General features: G+C 56.2%; 1 protein-coding gene across 10 annotated transcripts; it reads left to right on the forward strand.

The window, feature by feature from the left end:
- Nucleotides 1–646: 646 nt before the first annotated feature.
- On the forward strand, nucleotides 647–24,909 carry LHX6 (LIM homeobox 6). Of its 10 annotated transcripts, none has more exons than XM_067040792.1 (10): nucleotides 647–852; nucleotides 2,713–2,784; nucleotides 3,181–3,363; nucleotides 3,718–3,839; nucleotides 12,730–12,950; nucleotides 15,107–15,207; nucleotides 15,424–15,519; nucleotides 15,737–15,911; nucleotides 19,723–19,826; nucleotides 22,690–24,903. In XM_067040792.1, the coding sequence occupies exons 2-10, from the start codon at nucleotides 2,716–2,718 to the stop codon at nucleotides 22,708–22,710; spliced, it is 1,092 nt and encodes a 363-aa protein (XP_066896893.1). In that variant the 5' UTR covers nucleotides 647–852; nucleotides 2,713–2,715; the 3' UTR covers nucleotides 22,711–24,903. The 10 variants fall into 10 exon arrangements, with proteins under 10 accessions (XP_066896893.1, XP_066896891.1, XP_066896895.1 ...); XM_067040794.1 differs by lacking the exon at nucleotides 647–852 and adding an exon at nucleotides 1,317–1,557 and having other exon boundaries at nucleotides 2,632–2,784; XM_059073126.2 differs by lacking the exon at nucleotides 647–852 and adding an exon at nucleotides 1,375–1,557 and having other exon boundaries at nucleotides 22,690–24,909.
- Nucleotides 24,910–27,243: the final 2,334 nt, after the last annotated feature.

Genomic DNA, 27,243 nt, shown 5'->3' on the forward strand with positions numbered 1-27,243 from the left:
TACCTTGCCATCTGTAGGGATACGTGTGTATATTTGAGGGTGTCTGAGTCGAGGACACGGGGTTTTCCATGGGTTTGGAGCTCCGTGGGAGTCTGTGCTCTCTTAACTATGGATGTGTGTACACATGTAAGAACAGTTGTGTGGGGTGTTTACATTTGTAAAAGAGGGCAATTAGGGAGGTGATGGTATGTGCGACTTGGTGGAGTTGGGGTGTGTAGTGTCTGTAGGGCCAGATCTAAGTGTGCATTTTTGTTTTCAGAAGATGATGTATATTCACATGTCTCCCTAAGCTCAGTTTGTGTGGGAAGGGCATTGAGTCTGTGAGTGTCCACTTGTGCGTGTATGTAGTATGTTAGTGTGTGTAAGGCCTTGTCTTTGAGTTTGAGGCTTTTGTGTCTGAGTCTTTGGGGGCTGTGTCTCCTATCTAAATGCCTGGGCCTCCTTGCTTTCCCCACCTCTCTCACTATCAGTAGAACCCTAGAGAAGGTGAGATGGCATTAGACTGGATAGCTCAGCAAATTCTGCAAAGAAGGGGGGGTCCCAGGCAATCCCTCCCTGGAGAATTCAGGGGAACCCCCCCAACCCAGCCCAATCCCATTTAGGATGGGATGTAGCCCAAGCCCTGAGGAACTGGTGTGCTTTTTAGTTGTCATGGAGCAGAGGCAGCGCGCAGGTGTGTGAGTATGTGTAGATGTCTTGTGCTCCTGTAAATGATGCGAACAGAACAGGTCATCACTTGCATCAGATGTACACAAACGTAGGAGGCGTGGATTGCATCAACGGAGTATAATGTGTGACTTCATATGAAACCCAACTCGGCCCAAGGTGTGACCATGGGTCCCTCTTGTACCGGTAAGTGGGGCTGTGCCTGAGGTCTGTGGGTGCCCCTTGAGGGAGGGGCGGTGGTGAGAGCTGGGTGCGTGTGTGCCTGAGGATGCCTTTGTAAGTCAGCGTGTCTCTGAGTCTCTCCGTCAGCAGCTCTGAGTTTCTGTGTGTCTATATGTCTGTGTGTGTCTCTGGGTCGCCGCCTCGCTGCTGTGTCTCGCTCTCCCTTGGCGGGGAGGGGATTGGTCACGCATGACTCATCTTGAACCAAGCGGGGCTCCAGCGGCAGGGCAGCCGCCGCCGCAGCTGGAGGGGGAGGAGGACGAGGAGGAGGGAGAGGAGGAGGGAGAGGAGGAGGGAGAGGAGGAGGGAGAGGAGGAGAAGAAGGAGGGGGCGGGGGCCTCTCCAAGTTTGTCGGGACCTTCTTCCGAGACAGCGGCGGAGGCAGCCGGGGAGGCCAGGGCTGCGCACGGGCCGGGGTTAGGGGCGGGGGCGGGGGCTGCGGCCGGGACCGGGCCCGGGGCGGCGGGGCCGGCGCCTCCGCTCTCCTCCTGCTCCTGCTTCAGCCTTTGCTCCCCCTGCGGCCGTGGCCCCCCTTGGCGCGGCTCTCCGCGCTGCGCGTCCGCTGAGCCCGCCGCTCCCCGGCCCATGTACTGGAAGCATGAGAACGCCGCCCCGGCGCTGCCCGAGGGCTGCCGGCTGCCGGCCGAGGGCGGCCCCGCCACCGACCAGGTGAGCGAGCGAGAGAGCGAGTGGCTGAGCCGTCCGGGCCGGGGTCGGACAGCGGCCGAGACCCAGCCGGGCCGGGCCGGGCCGGGTGGCGGGCGGCCGCCGAGCGGAGGGGTGCTGGGGCACGCTTGGGAGTGTGTGTATGTGAGTGTGTGAGCATGCAGGAGCGCGAGGGGGGGGTCGCGGAAAGCGGGAACACATTATGCAAATGTTGAAGGAATTTCTCAAAAAGCGATTTAGCAAAGACACAGGCGAATCAAGAGGAGGCGAGGCGGGTATTGTCCGTCTGAATAGGCGCTGATAGCGCCGATGCGCCGGGGGTTGTGCGGACGCAAGGCTGAGAATCTCGGCGCGGGGCCGGTCCCGGGCGCTCCGAGGGGCTGGAGGGTGCTTTTTCCTCTTCTTGGACGCCTCCGTTTTCTCTTTTTGGTCCCGTTTCGGCCCCGATCTAGCCCCTGTTTTGCTCTGGGTTTCCCTCCGATTGGCCCGCGAAAGGCGCCTGAATCCGAGTCGGTATCGCCGCACCAATTCCGCCGCGCGCGCGGGGTGGACGGGCTGATGCTCCCAACGCTCCCGGTTTTATTTTCTTCAAGCGCCCACCCCCCATCTCTTTATTTTCTTTCTTTCTCTCTTTTCTCCTTTTTGCATTTTGTGTCGAGAGGAGGAGAAGGGAGCGAGGAAGGGGGTGGGTGGATGGAGAAAAAATTCGATTTTTAATTACTACCATTAAAAAATCAAATTTGCAATTCTTTGGGCGGCCTGATGGATCTCACTGATTGACAGTTGGAATTGACACTCTGGCTACCTCTTATCTTGGGCATTCACGACAATTTCTAATTGCAGGTAGTTTGTATGTGTGCGCGTGTTTTTTTTCCCCCTCAGAGGCTTGTATTGCAAGGGAACTAAGCGATTACTTCAAGAGCCACGGGTTAAGTGCAGGGAGAGGGGGAGAGAGAGGGAAAAAATCCAATCCAAATTCAAATTGCTTCATTAGAGAGACACCGCTTTTGTGGGGAAGGGCTTTAAATGCCCACTACAAAGTTAGGACTCATTGTTCCACGCCGGTTTATATAACAGGCGCGGGGAGGCGCTGGGCTCAGGCTGCGCGGAGCCAGTTCTGCAGCCGCCGCCGCCTGCGTTCCCTCCCCCCTCCCCCAGGTGATGGCCCAGCCAGGGTCCGGCTGCAAAGCGACCACCCGCTGCCTTGAAGGGACCGCGCCGCCCGCTATGGTGAGTTCGTTCGGCCCTGCTTTCGTTTCCCCGGTCTCCCGGCGGCCGGGCCCTGGGCAGCTGACCCGGCTTTCCGTCCCCGAACAGCTAGCTGCCCGTGCGCTGGGGGACTCCCGGAGGGCGCCGCCCCTCTCTGAGCCTCGGTTTTCTGGCCGGGAATGTGAGCTTTGACCGGTCCTGGCACCTAGGAAGCGCGTGCTAAAAGTTGGAGCCGTCCTGTCCTCTCCAGTAGGCCCTTCCATTCCTGTCCTGTAGCCCGTGGCTTGTCGTTTCGGGGGCATTTCGTTGTTAGTTGGTTCGCTGAGGCCCCAGATTTGTCTCGGAGGCAGCAGCAACGCTGGGCACCTGGCTTAGCCCTCAGCTCAGAGCGCGGCTCTCCCTCTTTCCCCACTGCAGGCTCAGTCGGACGCTGAGGCCCTGGCAGGCCCTCTGGACAAGGACGAGGGTCGGGCCTCTCCCTGTACGCCCAGCACGCCATCTGTCTGCTCACCGCCCTCTGCCGCCTCCTCCGTGCCGTCTGCCGGCAAGAACATCTGCTCCAGCTGCGGCCTCGAGATCCTGGACCGATATCTGCTCAAGGTGAGACAGGGGCGGAGTGTTGCTTGTGTTGGCGGGGTGTGGGTTGCAACCCAGAGGACTGCAGGGGAACTATGCCGGCTCCAGGTCCACTAAATTTGAAACCTGGCTCATCCCTGCCTGACTGCGTGGCTTCGGGCAAATCGTAGCATCTCTCTGCGCTCCCGGGTTCCTGTCTGAAAAGTGGGCAGAGTTGATTTCTACCTCCCTGAGTCTGTGTTAGAGAGGAAAAGCGGGGAAGTCCCATGTACCTTCGGAGCTCTGGCGTATCTGTCTGCAAATGGGGCCGGGGAGGCTGGGGCCAGGCGTGAAAAGAGGCCCGCGCTGAGCCACCCCCCATCTCCGCCCCCTCCCCAGGTCAACAACCTCATCTGGCACGTGCGGTGCCTCGAGTGCTCCGTGTGTCGCACGTCGCTGAGGCAGCAGAACAGCTGCTACATCAAGAACAAGGAAATCTTCTGCAAGATGGACTACTTCAGGTAGGCTGCGGCCGCTGGGCCAGCAATGTCGCCGCAGGCAGGCCACCGGCGCGCGGAGGCCGCCTTTGCGACGCGCTGTCTCTGGCTCCGGAGCCCCCGCGTCCCGAATGCTCTGGCGCGCGCCGCGAGGGCCCAGCCCACCGGCTCTCAGCGCCACGAACCAGGAGCTCCAGGCCGAGCGCGGGTGCCGGCACAGGTTCGGGCCGGTGATCCGCCTCCGGTTGCTGTGGCCCACTCGGGTTTGGTCGCGTCTCTGGCTCGGTCTCGGATCCTGCCCGAGTCTCAGGCTCAAGTTCCGACCTCCAGCGCGTTGGTCGAGCTCTGATGTCCCCGTCTTGGCCCGATCCGCTCGTATCCCAGCCGACCTGGCTGCATCTGCGGTGCGCTCCGGCTCTGGGTTCCAACCCTACTCCTACTCCAGCCAAGCCGGCGTCTCTCCCGGGCAGGACCCTGAGCTGGGCTCCAGACTCTTGCCCTGGCTCTGGTCTCGGCTTTGACCCCGGCCGGGTTCGAGGCTGGATTCGAGTCTGGTCCGGCCCCAAGCACTAGCCTCGCATCGGTCTCGGATCCGAACCCATATTCAAGCTCATCGATCTAACTCCCGACCTCGGTCTCCGGCTCCGCCCGCCTCAACTCAGACCCCCGCATCGCTCGAGTATAGTGTTTCGAGTCTGGGGTTCTGCCTGCACCCCAGGCGCCTGTTCCAGTCCCAGCTCCGTCGTCGTTTCGGGCCCCGACTCCAGCCTCTCTGGGGTCTAGGCTCTGACTTTGGGCCGCCGGGACGGGAAGGGGGAGTGGGGCGCGTAGCCAGGGCCCCGAGTAGGGTCACCCTGGGCTGCGCTCTCTGTGCCGCGGCGCCGCGTGCGGCCGCTCAGCTCTCAACAGCAGCCCGGCTGATCCTCCCGCCGCTTCTCGGCCGCTTGCGCCTGGCTTCTCACCGCGCGGCTCGGGCCTGACCCGGTCACGGGGTCGAGGTCACTGCGAGGTCAGAGGAGCAGCGGCTGCCGGCCCGATCCCGGCGGGAAGCGTGAAGCAGGCCTGAAGCCCGGCCAACGGGCCTACGGAGTCCAAAGAGCGTAGAGTGGGATTGGTTCCTGGGCCGCACGCCTGTTCCCAAGGGCTTTCTCAGGAAGTGGAGAAAGCTACTCCCCTATAACCACCCCCCCCCCCGCAAGTCCGCCGACATCCTTCCCATCCTTGCCTCGGGAGAGGTCTTGGCTTCAGTCTTCCTGGGAAGACCCCAGCCCCAGAAAGGTCCCCTGAGTCAGGGGATGCAGTAGAAGGCAATGCCGCCCCCTTCCCCGGCATTGAGTCTCTGGGAACTTGGAAGGAGAGGACCTTGAATCTCGGAAGAAGCTAGCAGCACTGGGGGCCGGGGTACTCTGAGGAAACCGTAGGAAGCCTGGTTCGAAAAACGGACTCTTCCTGGCGCATGGCTGTGAGTGGCAGGGCAGCTGGGGCGAGCATGGGGAGGGGTGGCTCTGCCAGGTGGCCTGGGACTCATGGGGCTTAAAGATGCTCGTGTGCCTGTCTTGTCCGGATCTGTGCAGTGGCGCTGGGGGAATGTGTCACTGAGCAGGGTGAGGGGTGTGTGGACAGCATAGGTGTTCCTTTACAACAAGCATTTGTCTTTTAGTTTATGTGTGAGTGTAGACTGTGTGGCTGTGTGAATGTCAGGACCGTGTGTGTGTGTGTGTGTGTGTGTGTGTGTGTGTGTGTGTGTTGTGCAAGGTGGTCAGGACAAGTTTATATCTGGGCTCTAGAGGTGAGCAGGTGAGGATTCTGAAATCCCTTCATTACCCATCCCACCACACAGCCCTCCTCCGAGGGGCATTTCTGCTTCCGGCCTTAACCCAGGCATTGGGGGCTCAACGGTGTGAGGTGAATGTGGATTTGTGGATGTGGGCTGTGGTGTGTGTATGTATGTGAGAGTGGGGTTATCGTTGTGTGGTGTGTAACCAGAGTGTGATGTCTCCCCTCCACTGTCCCATCTGACACTTAGCTGGCCAGGGCAGGAGAGGGAGGTTAGGGTCTCTGTGTAGCCAGGGCCCTGCTCTAGGCCTGACTCCAGTTGGTTAAAAAAAAAAAAAAAAAAAAAAAAAAAGCCAGCTACTCTTTCAGGGCTCCTTGGGGTCATCAGCTATCCAGGGACATGGCTAAGGCCTGGGGAACCCAGCAGGCCTCTTCCCATAGAGTAAGACAGGCCTGGCCCCCTCTTCTTGCTCTCCTGGTGGGGACGGACCTGCCACCCTGTGAGCCACGTGTCCTTGCTGCATCTCCAGCCCCAGCTCATGCCCAGGCTGGACCAAGCCCCCTTGGTTGATGTGCTTTCCTAGACCTTCAAGGATTAGTCAAAACTCAGAACTTGATCTCACTGTTCAGCACCTCACTGGCTGTGGGGTCCCCCCTCCTACTGCAGTGGGGTGGGGAATGGGCCGTCCAGCTGTTGTGGAGACACAGAGACCAGGCTCCATCAGGCCAACCCTGGATCAGTGTGTGACCTTGGGCAAATCACTGCATCTTTCTACCCTCAGTGTCCTCCTACCAGGGTTACCTCTCTGAGCTGCCAAGGAGGCCAGTGAAGGGAGGAAGGCTCGGTAGAGGCTCCCTAAAGTGTAGGTGCGATGGGTGTCACCACTGTGGTGACAGGATTCCAGGCAGAATCCCCTGGTGGCATTTCCTCGGGCAGTCTGGGAGCAAGGATGGGGATGGGCCATTTCTGGGCTGCAGGTTCTGAGCGCTAATCCTTTCCCAGCAGTGACAAGAGCCCCCAAAGCAAAACTAAAACAGATTTTTGGTTAAGAAAATGGAGAGAATAAAAGCTCACATTCCTTGGGATGAGAGAAGAATTGGGGCTCTTCTGATCATTTCTCCCCCAGCCAGGTCTCCCTGCAGGCATAACGCATCCCTGGCAGCCCCACCTGTAACAAAAATAATAAAACCCACAGAAAGGGAGAGAAAAAAGCAGGCGGAGTGCCGGGCAGGGACTACTGAGTGCCCGATGTGGCAGCCCAGGCTCTGGGCGGCTGCTGTGAAGGAGCCCTTCCTGGAGAGAGCAGGAATGGTGGCATGGGAGACAGAGACCCTCTCTAGAGCTGAGGCTCAGGGAAGGGCTGAGCACTCAGATCCTCTAGCCCTGTGTTTCCTGAAGCCCAAGGTCGAGAGTCTGATGGGAAGTGGACTGGAGCACTCACCCCAAAGAGAGGCCAAGATCTCTGGGCAGGATGCAGGGAGGGAGGAAGTGGCCAAGACCCCCTGGAGGGGGCACTGGTAGCTTCCGAGGTCCTCTGGCTCTGGTCTTATTTCCCAGAGAAGAGTTTCCTCTCAGTTCTATCTCCTATCTTGCCCCTCCTTGACACTGGCCTGTAGACCCCTCTTTCATCTCCTTTGGCAGAGCTGGCAGCGTTGGGAATCAGGAAGCTAGAAGGTAGGAAGGCACTCCAAGCGCATCGGGGCAGGAGGCTGCAGAGCCTGGGAGCCTGGGTGGGGAGGTGGTCCAGAGGTCCAGTGCTGCTCCTGGCTTTGCATTGTTGGAAGGGATTGGTTTTCCACTGGCTGTGTGTCCTCAGTGAGGTCGCTGGACCTCTCTGCCTCAGTTTCTCCTTTTGCCATCCAAAGAGGGACCTCACCAGTCTTTGTGGCTTCAACCAGATTCCCACCTCCCCTAACCCCCTGAGTCCTAGCGGAAAAAAAAAAAAAACAAAACTACCACCAAGAAAATGTGTATTGCTTTTAATTTCTTCACTTTTTTGGTTTAAGACTGTTTTGTTTCTTTTTATTTTCTTCCAAGAAGTGAAAAATAAAAAGTCCTGGGGGGGGAAATAGTGTTCCTTTCTGGGACATTCATGTCTCCACTGCCCTCAGCAATCAAACCCCCAGACAGCTGCCTCCTGCCCACCAACCTGTGGCTGCTGCCCCCCAAAGGCAGGCATGGACTGAGCTGCAGTGCCCTTCCAGCTCCTGGCCTCCTAAAGCATCTTGCTTGTTGTAGAGTTGGGGAGACGGTGTCCTGAGAGAGTGGAAAGTGCTGTGCCCAGGGTCCCACCAGCGGGAGAGTAAAAGAGGGGCCAGACAGGGGTGAGGACGCCGCCAGGAGACATACAGAGCTCTCCTCTAAGCCAGAGCTGTGTTAGCCCTTTACAGCTCATTGGTTTATGTCACTGACCCCTCAGATCTCCCCTGAGAGTAGGCTACTGTCATAATCCCTACACTATAGGAGGGGAAACTGAGGCCCTGAGTGGTGAGGTCACACAGCTAATAAGCGGCAGAACTGGAATAAGCCCTGTGGCTGCCTGACTCACCATCCCCGTGTCTAGATACTCAATACTCTTCTTCTATGGCCGAGACACGTCAGCAGCTCCCCTGTGCAAGGTGGGGCCCATGCAATGGCAAAGGCCACCTGCCCCCACCCCCCACCCCGTGGCCCTAGCGCTCCCACAGGGAGCACCTGCTGTGCTGTGTGACCCTCCGTGGGTGGGCCCTGGGAGTACTAGGGTTGGAGTGAAGTGACCTCCTCAGAGCCCCAGTGACTGGAGCAACTTTGCTAGGATCGGGTCACCAGGGTGTCTAGCCCTCTTGCCTCCTGATCATGGGAATGGGGAGTAAGGGGTTAACTGCCTCTCCTTGTGTTTATGCGGGCGGGGGTGGGGTTCAGAGAGTGCCCCGGGCTGGGCCTGGGAGGGGCCCTGCCTACTGCTGTCCCCAGCTTGGCGCGAGACACTTAGGGCCAGCCCGCAGCCTTCTTTGCCTCCTTGTGCCCTGAACCCAAGCTCAGACCGCGGACTCCAGCAGAGAACCCCACCCCACCCACGGAGCGAGGGTACCCCGGGAGGCTCAGAGCTGGGAAGCCGCCCCCCACCGCGGCAGAGAGCAGCCCAGCGGCCGCCAGCTGTTGGGGGACAGATGTTGGGGGAGCTGAGAAAGGCGTTCGGGGAGGGGCCTTGAGCTGGGACCTCCGAGGAGTGGGCCGCTTTAACCTCTTAATTGCTGGTTCTGTTGTTTCTGGCTTCTCCTCCTAATGGTTTGCCGGGAAGGGAAGAAGCAGAGGAATAGGAAGGGCTCCGCCTCTGACCCCCCCCCCGTCCCCCGCCCCCCACTCCCCGCTCCCCGCTCCCCAGTTTGCTTCATAGACTCTCTCTAAGGCCCTCAAGCGAGCGTCCTGAAGCAAAACAAGTGAAGCCTGGTTTGAGTGTCAGCTCCTTGGCTCACTAGCTTCTTAATTGACATTGGCCTTCCCACTCTGACCTTCCATGCAGAAAAGGGGTAGCTTAGCAATGGGCAGGGGTCTCAGTGAAATTCCGATGGGCTCTTTCGTTGAGGCTCATTCACTGCAACAAATGACTTCCGAGCTCTTACTCGGTATCCAGGAGAGGTAGGCCGGGAGAGCGAGCCTGACTTGGTCAGTGGCGCACAGCTCCCTCCGCAGAGCCACTAGCACCCAGGTGTCTCCGTTCCCTGCTCCGGGGAGAGAGAGCAAGGCGGTGCGCGTCGCCCACTCCGCTCCTTTCAGCAGTTGCCAGGATGCGCAGCCTCCGTCCAACATGTCTCCATCCTCAAAGCGCCTCTGTGCTTTGAGCCTTTGCCCCGCGGCGCGCGCGGGGACCCAGGGAGGGGCGCGCACAAGGCTGGGGGTGGCGGGCGATGGCCGCGCCCCCTAATCGCTTTGGCGCTCCCTTCGCAGCTCCCGAACACCCCTTTCTTGAAGTTTCGTTGTCTCCGCCGCCGATTTCGCTGCTTCCGGAATCCGGCGGCTCGGGCCTCGCAGCCCGCCTGGGAAGGAGTCTGTCGGTTTGTCAGAGCCTGGATCTGTAAGCCTCCTCGTGCCCCTTGTTTGTGCCACTGACCCCTTCGCCGGGTGGGGGACACGCTTCAGGAGCGGCCCGAAAACTGCAAAACGACCCCCCAACCCCATCCAAGGATCCAACGGGAGGATGATTTCGTTGACTGGGCGGAGACACGGCGAGCGCAGGGAGCTCCTAGAGCTGGGGACAGCTCCTGGCGTTTAGGGCGACACGCGGAGGGTGAGAAAGTTGCTGACAGGTCGCTAGCGGCTCCCGCCTCGGAGCAAGGGGATGAGGGCACTGTGAGCCGCCAGCGTAGGCGCAGAACGCGCCCGGGCGTCGGGGCTCGTGGAGCGGGAAGATCGGGGATGCGCGGGGAGTCTTGGATGCGTTTTGGCCGAGAATGAGGAATCCCGCAGAGCCAAGCGCCAGGATCGGAGATTTTACACTCTGGCTCAGCGCACCGATCCCGGAACACGACAGGCTGGAGACGCAACGGCTCCTGCCTGCCTCTGAGGGCCCGGACCTTCCCCTCCCGGCTCCTTCAGCTCCCTGGGAACGCACTCCCAGCTTACTGGAGCCTGAGGGTCCCTAGGCCTTGCGCGCGGGAGTTTCCAGGTCCTAGGGCCCGGAGTGGGGATGCGACTCGGTCAGACCAGGCCCCTTTCCTGTTCATCCACCGGGATTCAACTCTACGCATCTCCCGTCCGGCTGCGTTTGCAGGTCCTAGGGGTTTTTTTTTTTTGCACTTCGGAGGGGACCTCAACCCCTGCCCCACACTCCGTGTGGTCTTGGCGAAGTCACTTGTCCACCCCGAACCTCCGATTCCACGTGTGCAAATTGGGTGCCAGAGTCCCCATTTCACGTGGTTGCGGCGAGGGGGATGCAAAGGAGTTGCGCCCCAGGGCCCTGGAGCGCAGCGAGGGTTCTGCACCCGGCTGGCCCTTCTTCCTCCCTTCAGAGGCCCGGAAGTTCTCCCAATCCTGCGCCGGGCCTCGGAATTTGGGGTCGGCCCCTCGGCAGGAGTAGGCTCGGGTGGGCAAAGCGGTTTCCTCTCCTTTTTACTGAGAGGTTGGGAACGGAGACCGCGGGCTGTGCTGGGGAAGCCGAATTTCCGGGGTCGGGAACCACTTCTGTCTGGGGGGCAGTTGACCGAACCCGCAGAGGTGCGCAGCGCTGCCTGAGCCAACCGCGCCGCCCGCCGACAGGGTCCCCTAGAGCTCCTTGTCTGACAGAGCGGCATGGCACTGGGGGTACGTCTAGAGCCGGGGCTGGCAGAGGCCTCCGCTCTGCTGCACTCAGTTCAACCCGAGACCGTTTATTCAACCGGCAGTTGCTTGCATTTGCCAAGGCAGGCGAGGCTGTAACCAGGGCGCATTTGCTGGGCTGGTTCCTCCACGCACTCAAAGGCATTTCCGAGTGCTCTTTTGTGTGGAAACGTGCCTCTGGGGACACAGAGGCAAATCTTCTAGATCTTTTCCCAGGAATGCCAGGGGTGGAAGGGAGAGCCAAGAAACCTGACATTTACAAACCGGTGTGATCATTGCTGAGAAGGTGGTGCTGGGAGCCGCGGGACTGGGTGTGTGTGGGGAGGGAACCGCCTGTGCGAAGGCCTGGGGTGCGAAGGTGCCTCAGAGGGGGCCATAAGACCTGGGACCAACCTTCCACGGTAGCTGACTGGGGCTCATGCTCGAGTGTAGGGTGAGGGATCTTGAGGAAAGATAGGGAGGAGAGGAGCCGGAGAGGATGTGGTCTGTTGAACTTTGTAAACTCCCAAGGATCTTGGACCAGATCCTGAGGGTAGAGTGGAGCCACCAGAGGATTTTAAGCAGGGCAGCGGACTGGGTAAAGTGTGCATGCTGGAAACTTCCCTGTAGCCACTATGTGGAGGATGGGTGTGGAGACTGGCAGTGAGGGGTGCATGGTGGGAGCCTGGTTTAGGAGGGCAGTGGTAGCAGTGGTGAGGAGGAGATGTGTCCCAGAGATACTTAGGGAAGGGAACCAACAGCGCCTGGTGATTGGTTGGATGGGGGGTTGAGGAGAGGGAGGAGTGTATGATTTAGGTTTCTAAGCTTGAGAGTGAAAGCACCACTCCCTGAAACAGTGTGCACCAGAGGAAACTGAGGCTCAGAGGGTCTGGACAGGGTTACAGAGTGAGTCATTCACTTCAAGAACAAATTTTCCCTGGTGCTCTGGGGACAGGCCTTGGGCTGACTTCTGGGACAGGGCAAATCAGACTGCCGCTTCCTGGAGGGGCTCCCAGTCTGGTGGTGGAGGCAGCCACACCCAAAGAGCCACACCACAAAGGGGGAGGGAGAAGGGGAAGAAGCAGAATGAAGGAAGGCTTAAGGGAGAGTGGCGCATTTGATCTGGGCTTTTCTGTCTTGTTAGAATGACACAGGACTCCAGAGTCTGGGACTAGCTGGTTACTTAATAGACTACAAAGCACTAAACAAATAGCCGTAGCTGTTGTCACCTAGTTCAGCTCAGGGCAAGGAAAATGAGAACTCAGAGAGGTTAAACAATGTGCTCAGGGTCACAAAGTTAGTAAGGGCATATCTGTCTATGCTTCCAAGAAACTCTGAGCTTCTCTACAGCTGGGTTACAGTTTATTCATCTCGGGAGTCATACTGGCTAGGAGTTCTATCCTTGCAAGCTGTGTGACCTTGTGCAAGTTACTTTACCTCTCTGGTCCCCATTTTCCTCACCTGCAAAATGAAAATTACTTGGGACGTTCAGCATAAAGCACTTAGAATCTTGCCGGGCAAGTGGTTAAGTGCTCAGAAATCTGCCTATATTGTTACTACTATTAAATTTTCCCTAACACCTATATTTTAATGAGCAGGTTAATACTATATACAAATGTTAAGTGATCATTGAATAAAATTTGGAAAATTCAGAAAAGCACCAGGAAGAAAATAAAAACCACCTACCAGCTTGCCTTCTAGGTGGGACTTGGCTGCAGGGGGTGGTGAAGCCAGGCAAAGGGAAATGCATGCGTGAAGGCCCTCAGGAACCTGGGCAGGGCTGGGCCACTAGGATTTGGATGGCCTGTCTGAGCCTCGCCACCCCCTCCCCTTCGCCCCCCACCCCCACCCCGTGTCCTTCAGCCGATTTGGGACCAAGTGCGCAAGGTGCGGCCGACAGATCTACGCCAGCGACTGGGTCCGGCGGGCACGCGGCAATGCCTACCACCTGGCCTGCTTCGCTTGCTTCTCGTGCAAGCGCCAGCTGTCCACGGGCGAGGAGTTTGGCCTGGTCGAGGAGAAGGTGCTCTGCCGCATCCACTACGACACCATGATTGAGAATCTCAAGAGGGCCGCCGAGAACGGTACCCAACCCGCCCCATCCAGAAACTGGCTGCCCCTCGGCTCCCCAGCCTTCTCTGACCGCCCCCAGCACCCCAGGGACTGCCCACACTTCTCTAGAGCCAGTTGCCCCCTTTATCACCTGGAGGCAGCACGGGGGTGGGGCTGCACACGGATCTGGCCGCTTCTGGCTCCACCATTTGCTTGAAAGTTGGAAGGTCATTGCCGGTCCTTGCAAATTATGTTTCCTAATCTGTAAAATGGGGCTGATGGTAGGACACCTCAAAGATAGATGAGCCGATGTGTTGTAAGCCGAGAGGCACTCAGTGAACCCTAGAGATGATTCTCATAATCGGGCAGCCTGCTCCACGTTTGGACAGCTCTGGTTGGCCTGGAGACTCATCCCCTCCAGTTTCCTGGAACCAGGCTTGGGCCCGTCTGTGAGAGCTGAAGTGACCCTCTTCTCCCAACTCCTGCCGCAGCAGCTACAGGCCAGAGATTGGGGGTGGGGTTTTCATCCTGGAGAAGGAGAGAGGAGAGAGGCCTTTGAGTCTGGAGACCCAAGCTTCAGTTTTGCTTCTGCCATGTTGTGCTGACATACAAAGTTTCCTTTTCTCTCTGGGCCTCAGTCTCCCTAGTTTCAAGATGGATACTGGACTAGAAAGATCCCTAAATCTCTTCTGGCTCTGACACTGTGATTTCCCAAGACACTTAGGCTCAGGGACAGGGTCCAGGTCTTCCCGGGATCATGGGGGCTGAGTCATAAAGTGTCTGCCCCGTCCCCAGTGCCTCTGAGGAGGAACTAGTCAGACGTCCCCAGAGCGTTCTTGGCCATGGCCACAGCACAGCCATCACTTTCTCCAGCCAGGATCAGGGCTGAGTGGGTCTAAGTGGGGAGCAAGTGAAGCTGGGGTGCTCTGAAGTTACCTGCAAGTAACTGGGCAAGACAGTTGTGGAGCTGGGATGGAAGCCCAGGAGTTAGAGGTTCCCCCACACCATGGCTCAGGAGTGACTCCAGGCTCCTTCCATACCTGGACCAACCAGGACTACCCCTAGTCACAACCTTGCCAATTACACTCCAGCTCTCACAGTCAGGCCTGACTCCAGACTCCTACCACGCAGGGAACCTGAAGGCTTATGGTCTCAGAACTCCTTTACTGACCAGCCCTCAGTTTGGGCTACTGGTTTACTTTTTAATCTTAAACACACACATGCCCATTACAGAAAATTAAGAAAAGATGGTTAAGCAAAAAGAAGAAAATAAAGACCACTCTGAACGCCACCACCCCTCATATTTTAGTGTCTACCTTCCCAGATTTCGTTCTATGTATGTATGTTGGCGTGTTTGTTTAGTGTTTTTCCTAATTAAAAAAATTATGAACAGTGGTGGAATTCCTGGAGATTTTTATTTTCTTCTTTGTGCTTATCTGAATTTTCTGCGGTTTTGGCAAGGAGCATGTATTACCTTTGCATTCCGAAAAATGAGGTACTAAAAACTAAAATGGGAATACGTTTAGTGTGATTATAAAAGTAATGTAAATGGAAAGAGAATAACTAATGTACACTCCAGTTAACAAAGTTAAACCTTAGAGAAATAAGGTGACGAGACACGTGATTGTTGAAAAAACTTCAAAAGTTGCAGAAACATTGAAAGTAGAGTCTTCATAATTGCATTCCCTCCTGCTAACACTTTGGTGTATATCCTTCCAACCTTTTTTGCTCCCATCCGTTTTTACAAAATTAGGATCACAGTTCTGTAACCTGCCTGCTTCCCATCTCCACCAGCCCTTGGTTTCCCCAGTTTATCAAGGAGGGAGCCCAATTTGGGGCGCTAGAGTCAGCCAGCTGTCAGAATACCAGTCGAAAGGTCCAGAGCTGGGATTTTCTTCTCTCTGAACCTCAGTTTCCTCCGCTGTAACACGAGGATAATGTCGCCCGTGCTCAGGGCTGTGAGACATAAAGGGCACACCGAAAGAGAAGCGTCTGGTACTGAGCAGACGCTCAGAAGTGGAAGCCCCTTCCCCAAAGACTGAGCTCAGGGACTAGGACCCTGGGATCCCCCCTCCCAGCCAACTCCGCTCCCGACACTTCCAGGGACCAGCTCCCCCCACCCCCGTCCTTTCCAGGCTGCCACTAGAAGAGATGGGGACGCGTGGTCAGCCACTTCTGTCGCCCTCAGGGAACGGCCTCACGCTGGAGGGGGCAGTGCCCTCGGAACAGGACAGTCAGCCCAAGCCGGCCAAGCGCGCGCGGACGTCCTTCACCGCCGAGCAGTTGCAGGTACCTTGGCGGGCCGCGAGTGGCCGGGTGTGGGCCGGGCCTCGGAGTGGGCGGGGCTGAACGGGCCTCCTGACTCCGCCCCTCTGCCCGACCCGCGGGTGGCGGGGAGGGGCTGTAGCTGTCTGGGGCGTGGCCTCCGAGCCGGAGCCTCTGATTGGGCCGGGGCCTTGGCGACCTCGGCGGGCTCGTGCCTCACCGCCCCGCGGCGCCTGGCAGGTTATGCAGGCGCAGTTCGCGCAGGACAACAACCCCGACGCGCAGACGCTGCAGAAGCTTGCGGACATGACGGGCCTCAGCCGAAGGGTCATCCAGGTGGGGCCGGGGGTGGGCGGGGCCTTTGGGTCTGGGGCGGGGCCTAGGGACCTCGTGGGTGGGCCCTCGAGCGCGTAGCTGGGCTGTGGAGCCGCGGGTTCGGGGCGCACGTGGCCGCCCTTCCTCAGTTGGCGACGAGGCAGTCCCGCCTGGGGTCCCCCGGCGGCGCGTCCGGCTCTTTTCCGCGAGGCTGAGGCTGCTGAGGCTGTCGTTCCAGGTGTGGTTTCAAAACTGCCGGGCGCGTCATAAAAAGCACACACCACAGCATCCCGTGCCGCCCTCCGGGGCGCCGCCGTCCCGCCTCCCCTCCGCCCTGTCCGACGACATCCACTACTCCCCGTTCAGCAGCCCCGAGCGGGCTCGCATGGTCACCCTGCACGGCTACATTGAGAGTAAGTGACCGCCACAGCCCGGTCGCCCGGCCTGTGGGAGAGGGGGGTGTAAGATGAGAGCTCGTGGGCGGCGGAGGCGTGAGGAGGCCTTGATGGGCCTCGTGCGTGCAGACGAGGGTTCCGCAGTCCCTCGGACCTAGTGGTTGTGGAGAGGAGTTAAGTGCCCCGGCTCTGTCTTAGAGGGGCTGGACCCTTAGTAGAGGCAAGCCATTAAGCCGTTCAAAAAATATTGATACTTTCCAAACATCCACTCTGTGCCAGGCTCCGGGGACTAGGGAGAGAACAAGATGGCTAAAGTCCTGTCCTGGGGAGCCTGGGTTCTGGTGGGAGAGACGTGGAACAATACAAGATAGATGAGCGTGTGGTGTTAATTGTGGTGATTCCTGTAGTCAAGACGCTGGATGGGAGTGTCTGGAGATGTTTCCTATCAGTGGGCTGAGACTAGAAGGATAGGTAGGAATTAGTGAGACACAAGGAGTGGGGAAATAGGGGTGCAGGCAGCAAAGCAACCGAATGTAGGCAGAAAGCGTGGCATGGGTGTGTTTGGGGTTGCGGAAGAAAGCCAGGGTGGCAGGAGTACCCAAGGTTGTGAGGCCGTGGGCAGATCACCTGACCTCTTTGAACCTCACTTTCCTCATCTGTAAACTGGGACATTAATAATGCCTACTTCACAGGGTTATGAGGATCCACTCATGTGTTCAGTAAATATTTTTTGAGTGCCTTCTGTGCCTTCTGGGATACAACTGAAAACACAACAGATCAAAGTCTGTGTGCTCCCAAGGCTCACGCTGCAGGATGGGAGAGCGGGGAGAGAGAATAAACGAATAAAGGATGGAGGGCAGGCATGTCCGTGGGGACTGAGCACTGTGGTGGAGAGGGGGTGGCAGGTTGTGGTGGAGTGACCTTCGAGCAGGAACCGGGGAGAAAGAGAGAGAGTAGCCTTGTGCATTTCTGGGGGATGGACGTTCAGTGAATCTGCTGTTGAGCAGGTGCTTATCACAGATTTTCTTTCCCTTTGAGGTTGTTTCTGTTGATTGTTTCCTCAAAGCTGGGCATGACCAGAAATATAGCAGTGATGACAACATACCCGCAAACTCAAACCCTCCCTCTCTGGCTCCAAGGAAAAGAGAAGGGAGGTCAGGGAGAGCACAGCTGTGTCCTGAGTCCCTGCCATGTGCCAGGCACCGTCCTGCCACATGTTTCTAAACATCACCATCCCATTGTACAGATGAGGAAACCAAGGGCCCACAGTAAGTTAGTGGGAGCCAGGTTCCTTAATGATCAATTGTGGGCTTTAGCATCAGACTGTGGGGCTTCGGATCCCGTCCCTGTCACTTACTAGCTGTGTGACATTGGGTAAGCTTCTTAGCATCCCTGAATTCCAGTTTCCTCATCTGTAAAAAATGAGGACAGTAAGAATCCAAGCTCTTTTAAAAAACGGAAAGAATACCTATCTCAAAGCAGTGTTGCGAACATCAGATGAGATCATTGACTTAACGTCCTCAGCATTTAGTAAGTGCTCGGTGAGTACTAGCTGCCCTTGTGGTGGTGGCAGTGGTTCTGGCTGGTGGAGCTGGGAGTGTAGAGTCCTGCTCACCGTGCCAGGCTATCAGTTGGAAACTGTGTCTCTTTGTTCTGTTCCATTTCTGAACTATCTGCTTAGTAGGAGGGACTTTTTTCCCCCTTTCTTTTTGAAACAATGACATGTTCAGGCTGCAGAGAGCCCACTGACGATGTAGTTCATCTGTTAAAGGAGCCAAGGACCAGGGGCTCTCTAGGTACCAGGAGTCTGGGCCACCAGCCAGCACTTGCTGTGGAGTTGGTAACGGATCTAGGTGGCCCTGTGGGGAGTGGGGCCATGGCCTCCGGAGCTGTGCCAGGACTCTGCCCACACAGTTTGTTGGCCAAGTCTAGAACTGTCTTGGACACCTAGAGAAGGGGCTGAGGTGCCCTTTCCTCTTCCCCTTAAGGCGAACCCAGCTCAGGGCAGGAGGCATCAGGGGTGTTTGGACCTGCTGCCTCTTGCTGCATGACTGCAGGTCACCCTAGCAGTCTTCTTCGCCGTTCACTAAATTCACAGGTTCCTGAGTTTCCCGGAGACTTCGAACTTGGAATATGATAAAAAGGCTTTGGAATCAGATTCCAGAAATGTGCGCACACACACAGTTTCCCATGTAATCTCAGGCTGTTCTTGGACCCCTAAAACCCCCCAGGTTAAGAATCCCCCATCTTATACAACCACCTTATTCTACAGACGAGGGAACTGGGGCTCAGAAAGGAACAGTGACTTGTCCTAAGTTACATATCAATTGTAAATCTCTGTACAGAGCTCTTTCCCCTCTGACCAAAGAGGATGAAGTGCAGAGAAGAGCAAGGCCATAGACTTCTCCACTGTAGTGGTAAAGAGGCTGAAGCATGAGAGATTTGGGTCAGACATAAGGATGGACTCCCCCCAAGCCCGCCACCACCATTTTAGATGTTGTACAGAGACCCATTCAACAAATTAGATGCCATGCCTCATTCTAGATCCTGGAAATCCACAAAGATCTAGAATCTAGAAAACAGACAAAAATTCCTGCCCTCATTGGAGCTTGCATTATAGCTGGCAAAGGCAGATAATATCAAATAAAAAATAAAAATATACAGTAAGTCAGATGATGGTAAGTGCTAAAGAGGAAAAATAAAGCTGAGAAGGAGGACAGGGAGGGTAGGGTTGGTGTTGGGTTGCAATTGTAAATGGATGGTCAGGGAGAGCATCATAAAGAAGGTGACATATGAGTGCAGAGTCCTCTAGGGTTTGGGGGTAAAGGCTTGGTGATTCTTGGGGGATAAGAAGGTACAGTGCACCAAGGGAGGATTCTAATGGATGGGGTACAGCCTTGTGTGGAGGAGGCGTTCTGTGCATATTCGTTTCTTTTTCTTTTTTTACTTTTTAAATTTCAGTGTTGATTTACAGTGTTGTGTTAATTTCTGCTGTACAGCAAAGTGATTCAGTTATATATATACATATATATGTGTGCGTATATATATACATGTATATATATGTGTGTGTATGTATATATATATACATACACACACATTCTTTTTTTTTTGTATTGTTTTCCATTATGATTTGTCAGAGAATGTTGAATATAGTTTCCTGTGCTATACAGTAGGACCTTGCTGTTTATCCATTCTATATATACTAGTTAGCATCTGCTAACCCCAAATTCCCACTCCACCTCTCTCCCACCCAGCCCCCCTTGGCAACCACAAGTCTGTTCTCAATGTCTGTGAATGTGTTTCTGTTGCACAAAAGTTCATTTGTGTCATATTTTAGATTCCACATATAAGTGATATCATATGGTATTTGTCTTTCTCTTTCTGACTTACTTTACTTAGTATGATAATTTCTAGGCCCATTCATGTTGCTGCAAATGGCATTATTTCATTCTTTTTTATGGCCGAGTAGTATTCCATTGTACACATGTACCACATCTTATTTACCCATTCATCTGTCGATGGACATTTAGGTTGTTTCCATGTCTTGGCTATTGTGAATAGTGCTGCTATGAACATAGGAGTGCATGTACATACTCATTTATGAGTGTTTCTTTATCAGTGAGCTAGACAGTTATCGTGTAGCACTTTATAGCTCATAAAGACTTTCAGGTAGAAAAACAGTACCCTATTGAAATTTTGCCCAGGGCCACCCAGCTGGTAAGTGGCAGAGGTGAAACTGGCCCCAGGGCTCCAGCCTACCGAGCCTGGGGCTGGTGGGGTCCTGCATGGAGGCTGGGGGATGGGCTCCAAGGCATCCTCTCGTCCACAGGTCAGGTACAGTGTGGGCAGGTGCACTGCCGGCTGCCTTACACCGCGCCCCCCGTCCACCTCAAAGCCGATATGGATGGGCCACTCTCCAACCGGGGTGAGAAGGTAAACGGAGCCGGGTTGGGGCGGGTGGGTCAGAGCCACCTTGCCAGGAATGGCTTCCTGGCAGGATTCTCAGCGCTGAGCAGGCACCGTGCCACTTTGTGGCAGACCCTCTGCCCAGACACTCAGGCCTCCACTGCACCCCCGAGGTGGTCCCTCAAGCAGGCACCAGTGTGTTCAGTGCGCATGGCCAGCCTCCTCGCAGCACGCCCGCCCGTGGCTGGCCTTCTCTTTTTCAGATTTGTGGATTTAGTTACTTTGCTCAAGCTTTGCGGTCCCGAGGAGGGCTTATATCACACACCGCCCCGCCTCCCACTATCTCACGGGTTTCTCCTACTTCCTCCTTTGTATTCCTGTCTGTTGGGAGTGAATATCCCGAGCTGGTGGGGCCTGGGGACAGCAGGCCAGCCAGTGACCGTGGTCAACTGGTAAGGCCTCCTTTGTGGAACCCGATCTCTGGTTGTCTCAAGCATTAGGACTGGACACCCAGAAGGGTGCTTGGACATCGCCCAGTCCAGTGGCTTGAAAACTTTGTTTTAAGCCCGGGAACCCGTTTGTTTACTCTTTTCCATAACGCAAGATGCAGATGAAAGGGGGTGGAGCCGCTCTGGGTGAAAGTGCAGAGGGAGCGGGGCCCTCACCTCCTGCTCAGCTCCGAGAGCCTTGAAAGCCACTGCTCTCAGACACCGAAACAGAGGCTCAGAGAGGTGACACGACTTGTCCGGGGATGCAGCAAGTCTGTCAGACTCTGAGGTCCACCTGGCTCAGTAGTGACCTCCTTCTGTGGCGCACTTTACAGTTTACACGGCGCTCTCTCTGACCTCGCCCTTCACTGTCTCCCTGGGAGGATGACTATGGTTGATGCCATTTCATAACTGCAGAAACTGGGTCTCAGCCAGAGCAGCAGCTTGCCCAGGGTCACACAGTGAGCGTGGGTACAGCTGGCCTCCATCCGGGGACTGCCTGCCTCAGAGCTGCCCCCGTGCTGCAGGAGGGAGTTCGTGCTGTGAGGCCTGGCACCCGGACTGCGGAGGCGAGCTGGCGTGGTCCCCGTCCTCGGGGAGTGGGTGGGTGGCTTAGCGCAGGAGGCAGGCAGCCACATCCCAGCTTGACAGGGCAGTTGAGGTGAGGGATGCACGTGGCCTTCGAGGACTCAGAAGAGGGCGTGGCCAGCTCTCGGGAAGAAGCAGGGGACACGAGGAGCCCGTGCCGAGGCAAGGAGGCTTGGAGGGACCTGGATTTGAGGGATGGGGGGGGGGTTAGTGTGGCTGAGGCCTTGGGTGGGGTGGGAGCTGACAGGGGGTCACGTAATGAAGGCCCTGCACCTTCAAGCAAGGGGCCTGGGCATTATCTGGAGGGTAGAGGGGAGCCTTGCAGCGGATTAGGGCTGGCCTCAGCTCTTGGAGGCGAGCCCTTGTCTCCTGGTTTCTCAGCTAAGCCTGTGGTTATGTCTGGTTCAGCCTGAAGGATGAGCCGGTCTGGGGTCTGGCAGCTTTGGCTGTGGAAGGTTTCTGGCCCCTGGGTTTGGCTGCTGAGCCAGAGTTTTTCTCTTGCCATATCCCCAACTTCATGTCCAGCGGCTCTGCAGAAGAATGTCTCCTCCTCCTGCATGACCTTCCGCCCTCTCACTGTCAGACCTTCCTGCCAGCTGCCAGGGACCTTTTCTGTCCACATCTTGCCAGCCTGGTGGGCTGTGTGTATGGCCAGTCAGTGTAGAACTGCATGGGCTTTCTCCCAAGTCCCTCCGGGCCTGAGCCAGCCTAGCAAGGAGGAGACTCAGGGCCCCCTGGGGCAGCCCCCTGAACCCACTCATCAAGACCAGCACAGCCTGGCCCGGAGAACAGTGCTCTGAGCATCTAGGGTAGCACCCTCTGCCTCCACCACATCATCATTTGTCCACACCTGCCTGTGAGCTTCCAGGACCACATTTATTCCCAGTCACGGGCCCAGATCTCACAGTTCAGAGCTTGGAAGGCTCTTAGAAATCAGGGCCCAGCCGTCATCAATCAGATGGAGAGACTGAGGCTTATGGAGGAGAAGGGTCTTTCAGAGTCACCCCTCTTGAGAGAGCTTCTGTTCGGAAGAGTCCAAAGTCAGGCAGGCATCTCAGAGACCAGAGGAGAGAACGGCCCAAGGTGGGGTGAGTGGGTGAGGCCGTGTGACGTGGGCTCTGGAGTCAGGCAGACCGGACCCCAGCTCAGCCGCCTTTTCTCTTTGAGACCTGGGAACGCACCCACTGTGTGTCAGGCACCTGGCGTGTCTGAGCCACCTGCCTGTCGAGGTGCTTGGCTGCATGAAGGGCTTGGCCTGTTGCCTGGTGCTTGGTAGGCACCGACGGTAACTGTCAGGGTGGCCTGGAGAGGAAGAGGCAGTGGGTCTAACGAAGAGAGCTTGTTCTAGAGCCTAGGCCTGGGTTGCAGTGCTGGGTCCACCTCTTCCTGGCTGTGTGATCGCGGGCTCACTGATTTTCACCTCCCCGGCCTCACTGGCCTCCTCTGTAAAGAGGAGATGATGGTGGGACACCCTCGTGGGGCCGAGGTGAGGCTTCTGTGAAATCAGGCAAGTGTGCACTGTACCCAATGCCGGGTACGGTGCCCGGGAGACACTTGCTGCTGCTCTTGGATTTCACCAGATCCTCGCCATTCTGAGAGAGAGGTGTCATCCCCATTTTACAGATGAGGAAACAGGCTCAGAGAGGGGGAGTGAGTTGCCCAGGGCCCCGCAGCGAGTAAGTGTCTGCGCCAGGATTTGAACCTAGATGTGGGCCCTGGGTCCCCCTCCTTCTCCATGCCTTCGAGGACTTCTGGGGGGGCTACCGGGCGGGGCAGGCCCTGGCTCAGCCCCCTCCCACGCCCTCCTCTTGCAGGTCATCCTTTTTCAGTACTAACGCTGCCGGCACTTCCGCATCTGAGCATGGGCGCCGGGCAGCTGCCCCTCAGCCGCTGAAATCCGGAGTCCGAGCCGCTGCCAGGGATCCCCCCGCTCTGCCTCCACCCCTCATCCACCATCCTGCCCACCACCAGCTGGGCCCCTGGGCCTGGCCTTCCCCTCTCCTGCCGAGAACCAGAACCCGCCAGGAGCACCGCGGAGCCCTCCTCCCTGAAGGCAGAGCTCCCTGAAATTTGGAGCCAGGGTGAAAACAGCAGCCTGTGTTTCCCATTTAGACAGGAGTCGTCTTCAACTTAAGCTGATTACAATAGCAAAAGGCCGAATTGAATCGCACCACGCCAACAGCCTTCCAACTTACAGGTTTTCTTTCCTCCCATATTGGCCTTTATTTACTACTTCCTTGGAACCATCTCTGAATTCTGAATAGCCGACAACCCCCAATGTTATCCACTCTGTTGCTTTTGTTTGGAAAACTCTACAGTGTTTGTGGGATGTCCCCAAAGGAAAGCTATGTTCTAATTTTATCATTTCCATCTGTCTGGTTATGTCAAGTTAATTCAGAGAGAGAAGAGACACTGACCAACCCTGAGAGGCCCAATAGGGCACAGATGGAGGCCTGCCCAGACCAAGAGGCAGGGGGAAAAGCGGGGGCTGGGGGGGGGGCGGGGCAAGGACCCCCATTCGTTTGGAGGCCCAGGAGAAGGATGCGGCACGCTGGGCTGGGAGAAGCACTAGCCATTTTAAGGAGAGGAAAGAGGAAACTCGGGGTGTGTGTTGGGGACCCTGCTTTCACCTAGTTATCCAGCATATGTGCAGGAGACATAGCAGAGGTGGTGTTTGATCTGTGTGGTGACATTTCTGAACGCTTGGACACGTTAGAGTTGGGGACCCTCGTTGGCTACTTGACTCCTGATGGGGGTGCTTGGGCCATGTCTTCTTTGGGAGGACCTCTCATGGGGGAGCTGGGGAACAGAGCCCAGGGAAGGGGCAGACTTTCATTCTGGACCCACCTCTGAGTAGAAAGAGGGTGCCTGCTGCCTAGGTGAGTGTACCAAGCCCAGGATTCGAGCTGGCGCTTCCGGGCTTCCCCACCAACCCTGCCCAGAGCCAGTCCCACTCACTCCTGAGAACGCAGGCCAGACACAGCTGTGCTCACATCCACCCTGTCCTGCTGCAGCTCTTCCACCCCAAACAAAAGGGCTTGGGCTATACAAGACCATGATTTATGTTTTCAGGGGACCCCCGTTTGTCCCAAGCTAATCCTGTAATTTTAGAATGACTTGGGTGTCCTGATGCATTTCCCACTAGAGGCTGCTAGTAAGCATGTTTCAGCCCAAGTCCTCCTCCCTGCTTTGATTAACCCGATATGTTGCTTTTGGAAGGAGACTCTAGGACAGGGAAAGCAAGTTCATGGTACCTAGGTGTCTGCTGTCCCGGTTTCACCCACGGCAGACATCGCTAATCAGTCGCCGTCCTCTCTATCTCGCTGAGTCTGGATAAGGGTTCGGAATCCAGATGCTTGAAGTTGGCACTTACAATGAAAAACGATATGCTGTTCTTGCTCTGGGACCTGGAGGAGGGCTGGGCCTGGGTGCAGCCCAAGAAGGGAACTCGCTTCTTTTCCCTTTCAAAGACGGTTCCAGCTGACTCAGGGCAAAGGAAAGACACCCCTCAGAATGTGATCCGTGCAGCTCGGGTCAGAACTCACCCAGTGAATAAAGTGTGCCGGGCCCTACACTTGGAGCTGACGTTAGCGGAGCAGCTTGGGCCCAGTTCCCGGTGACTGGGGAGCTCTAATCTTTCCTTTGATTTTTGCTCCCAGCGATCGCAGCCCCAAGCACCATCCCGTGGTGAGTGGCCAGCCGAGCCATGCCCAGGGTCACCCGGCACCCACTCTGCCTTGAGCCTCCCCCCCAGGGTCTGTTCCTTGCGTGGATCACACGGTTGTAGCATGCTGCGGTTCAGACACGTCTCCACTAGCCTGTTAGAACAGCCTGGGAACATACAGGCCATCAAGACTATTTATTTAAATACAAAACAAAAGGAGGAAAACACACACACGGAGAAAAATTGTAAGCACTTTTTTGTAAAACCAATGTCTGTTTTGTTACATACCTTTCATGTTGTGCTTTGTAAATGTCTTATTTGTGTAATAAATAAAGTTAATGCAAGTAGAAGTGCTGGCACTGACATCCGGAGCACGATGGGATTCCATTTCTTTCCTGCTCTCTGGTTAAGGGCTCAGGCTCAGGCCTGGCCCCCAGAAGTATCTGGGCTGCTAGACAGTGAGTGAAACACCTTCCCGGAAGACTGGTTCTGTTTCCCAGCTAGGAAACTGAGCGTTGTAAAGGCACGATGGTGGGTTTCTTCTCTAATCTGAGCTGTGTAGGAAATCAGGCTGGCTGCTGTCCTCCGTCCCACTCCTGACCGTGCTCTGCTGGGCCCCGTGCCAGCCCTGCAGGCTCAAAAGGGTCCAAGGGGGGCTCTCTCGGCCCAGCAAATGCTGGAGACAGACAGACCCCTCCGACGTGCTGTCAAGACGGAGGGGGGCATTTGAGCTGTATCCTTGGATGAGAAGTTCACAGAAATAAGTTCAAAAGAGGATTTGCTGGGGGACCAGGGAGGGAGGCACAGAGGAGCCTGAGTGGGAGATGGGGGAGAGTCTGATATGGAGAAGTGAAAGGGAACATGCGATGGGAGACTGGGCCATAGGGCTCCAGCTTCGGCACGAGTCTGGGTCTCATACTGGCCTCACTGGGTTCCAGAGCCACCCTGTAATCTGGGGAGTGAGAGAGCCCATCCTTCTGCCGCCGCCGCCGCCGCCGCCGCCAGATGTTCTTGTAGCCGCAGAACCTTTTGTTCAAACCAGAGCGCACCAGGAAGGGAGTGGAATGGCTCTGCCTGGTGCAGAGGCTTCCCCAGCGCCCCCGCCCCGCCCCGTGGCCCCGCACAGAGTCACCCAGAAGCCTCAGCTCAGGGTGTACATGGCCGTCGCCCCTGCACGGCCCCCGGTTAGTTGTTGCGTTCTCCATCCCTGACCCCATCCTTGTCCCTCCCCCTCCACTCTTCCAATCCATTTATCATTTAGATATTTAGAGATTTAGATATATGTGTATCTTTGAAAAGGGAGTTTGTGTGTGTGTGTGTGTTCCTGTGTGTGTGTTCCTTTACATGAATATACTTCATTTATTTTCAAAACACACTTTGGGAACCCCCAGTGGACATCAGTCCTGTCATTCTACTGAGGTGAGTGACTGTTGCCTTGGCGGGGAAAGGTGATCTCCCCCATCCCTCTGCGGCGCAGCTGAGCGGGCCCAGGTCTCCCTTGACTCCTGGCTCAGCCCCAGCAGGCGGCTCATGGGGCCCTAGATCAAAGGCTAGCTTCCTGCCCTTTGCTACCTTGACAAAGCCCTCCCAGGCCCGACACCCTCTCCTGAGCAGCCCTTGGCGAGCCAGGGGACAAGGCGCAGGGGGCTGCAGGTCGCGGCAGCCTCTAAGGAGGGAAAGTTACGCAAAGATCCAGGTGATCCAGGTTGCTTGTGGTCCAAGCATAGCCCTGGAACGTGTTACCACTTCCTCTGCTGGTTTTCAGCTGACACATGAGATCCCTGGGGGTGATTCTGAAGAATAATTACTCTGTATGCACAGCTAACGAGTTAGTTTTTAAAGCAAGCGCATATTGAATACCTGCTAAGTGCCGGCTCCTTTATTGTATGATTTCATTCAATCCACGTAGCTACCCTATGGGTTTAAGCATCATTATACATTTTACAAATGAGGAGACTGAAGCTCAGAGAAGTGAAGTGACTTGCCCGAGGTTGTATGATACCCTGTGATTGAGCTGGGATTCACACCCAGGTGTGTATGACGCCAAAGCTGCATTCTTTCTGTGGCACCCCACCGATTCCGTGCTTAGGGTAGGAAGCTCAGATAGGGAAGCTTCAGAGAGGAAGAGGCAGTCCTGGGTAATCATTTCTGGGCTTGCAGGAAGATACCAGCTGTGGGCCTGGGCACAGTCACCTTGTCCTACTGCCCCGTGAAATCAAGACTGGTAAGGCAGGCAGCTTGTAGTAAAAGAACAAGCAAACAAAAAACAGCAGCAAAGAACAACCAAAAAACAGCTGGGCTTTATCTTCAGGAAGACTCGGATTCAAATGCTGTGTGACCTAAGGCAGGTCACTCAGTTTCTCTGAACCTCAGATTTCCCATCTCTAAAAGGTAATGCTAAGCCCTTTCTTACAAGGCTGTCGTGTGGAGCTGAGATAACATGACCACACTGCCCGCACACATGAGTTGCTCATTCAATTACATTCGTCTATCATTATAAGGTGATGGCTCTCAAACTTCCACATGCGTAAGAAATACCTGAGAATGCAAACTGCTAGAGCCCAGCCTCAGCGATTCTGATTAGCAGGTGCTAGGGTGGGGCCCAGGAAGAGCTAGTTCACAATTTTGCCCAGGTGATTCTGATGCAGGTGGAGTGAGGGTCCCGCTCCAAGAAATAGTCTAAGGAAAGTACACTTAGGGCCAC

This window comes from Kogia breviceps, chromosome 8 (genome assembly GCF_026419965.1).
Source record: "Kogia breviceps isolate mKogBre1 chromosome 8, mKogBre1 haplotype 1, whole genome shotgun sequence".
Classification (NCBI taxonomy): domain Eukaryota; kingdom Metazoa; phylum Chordata; class Mammalia; order Artiodactyla; family Physeteridae; genus Kogia; species Kogia breviceps.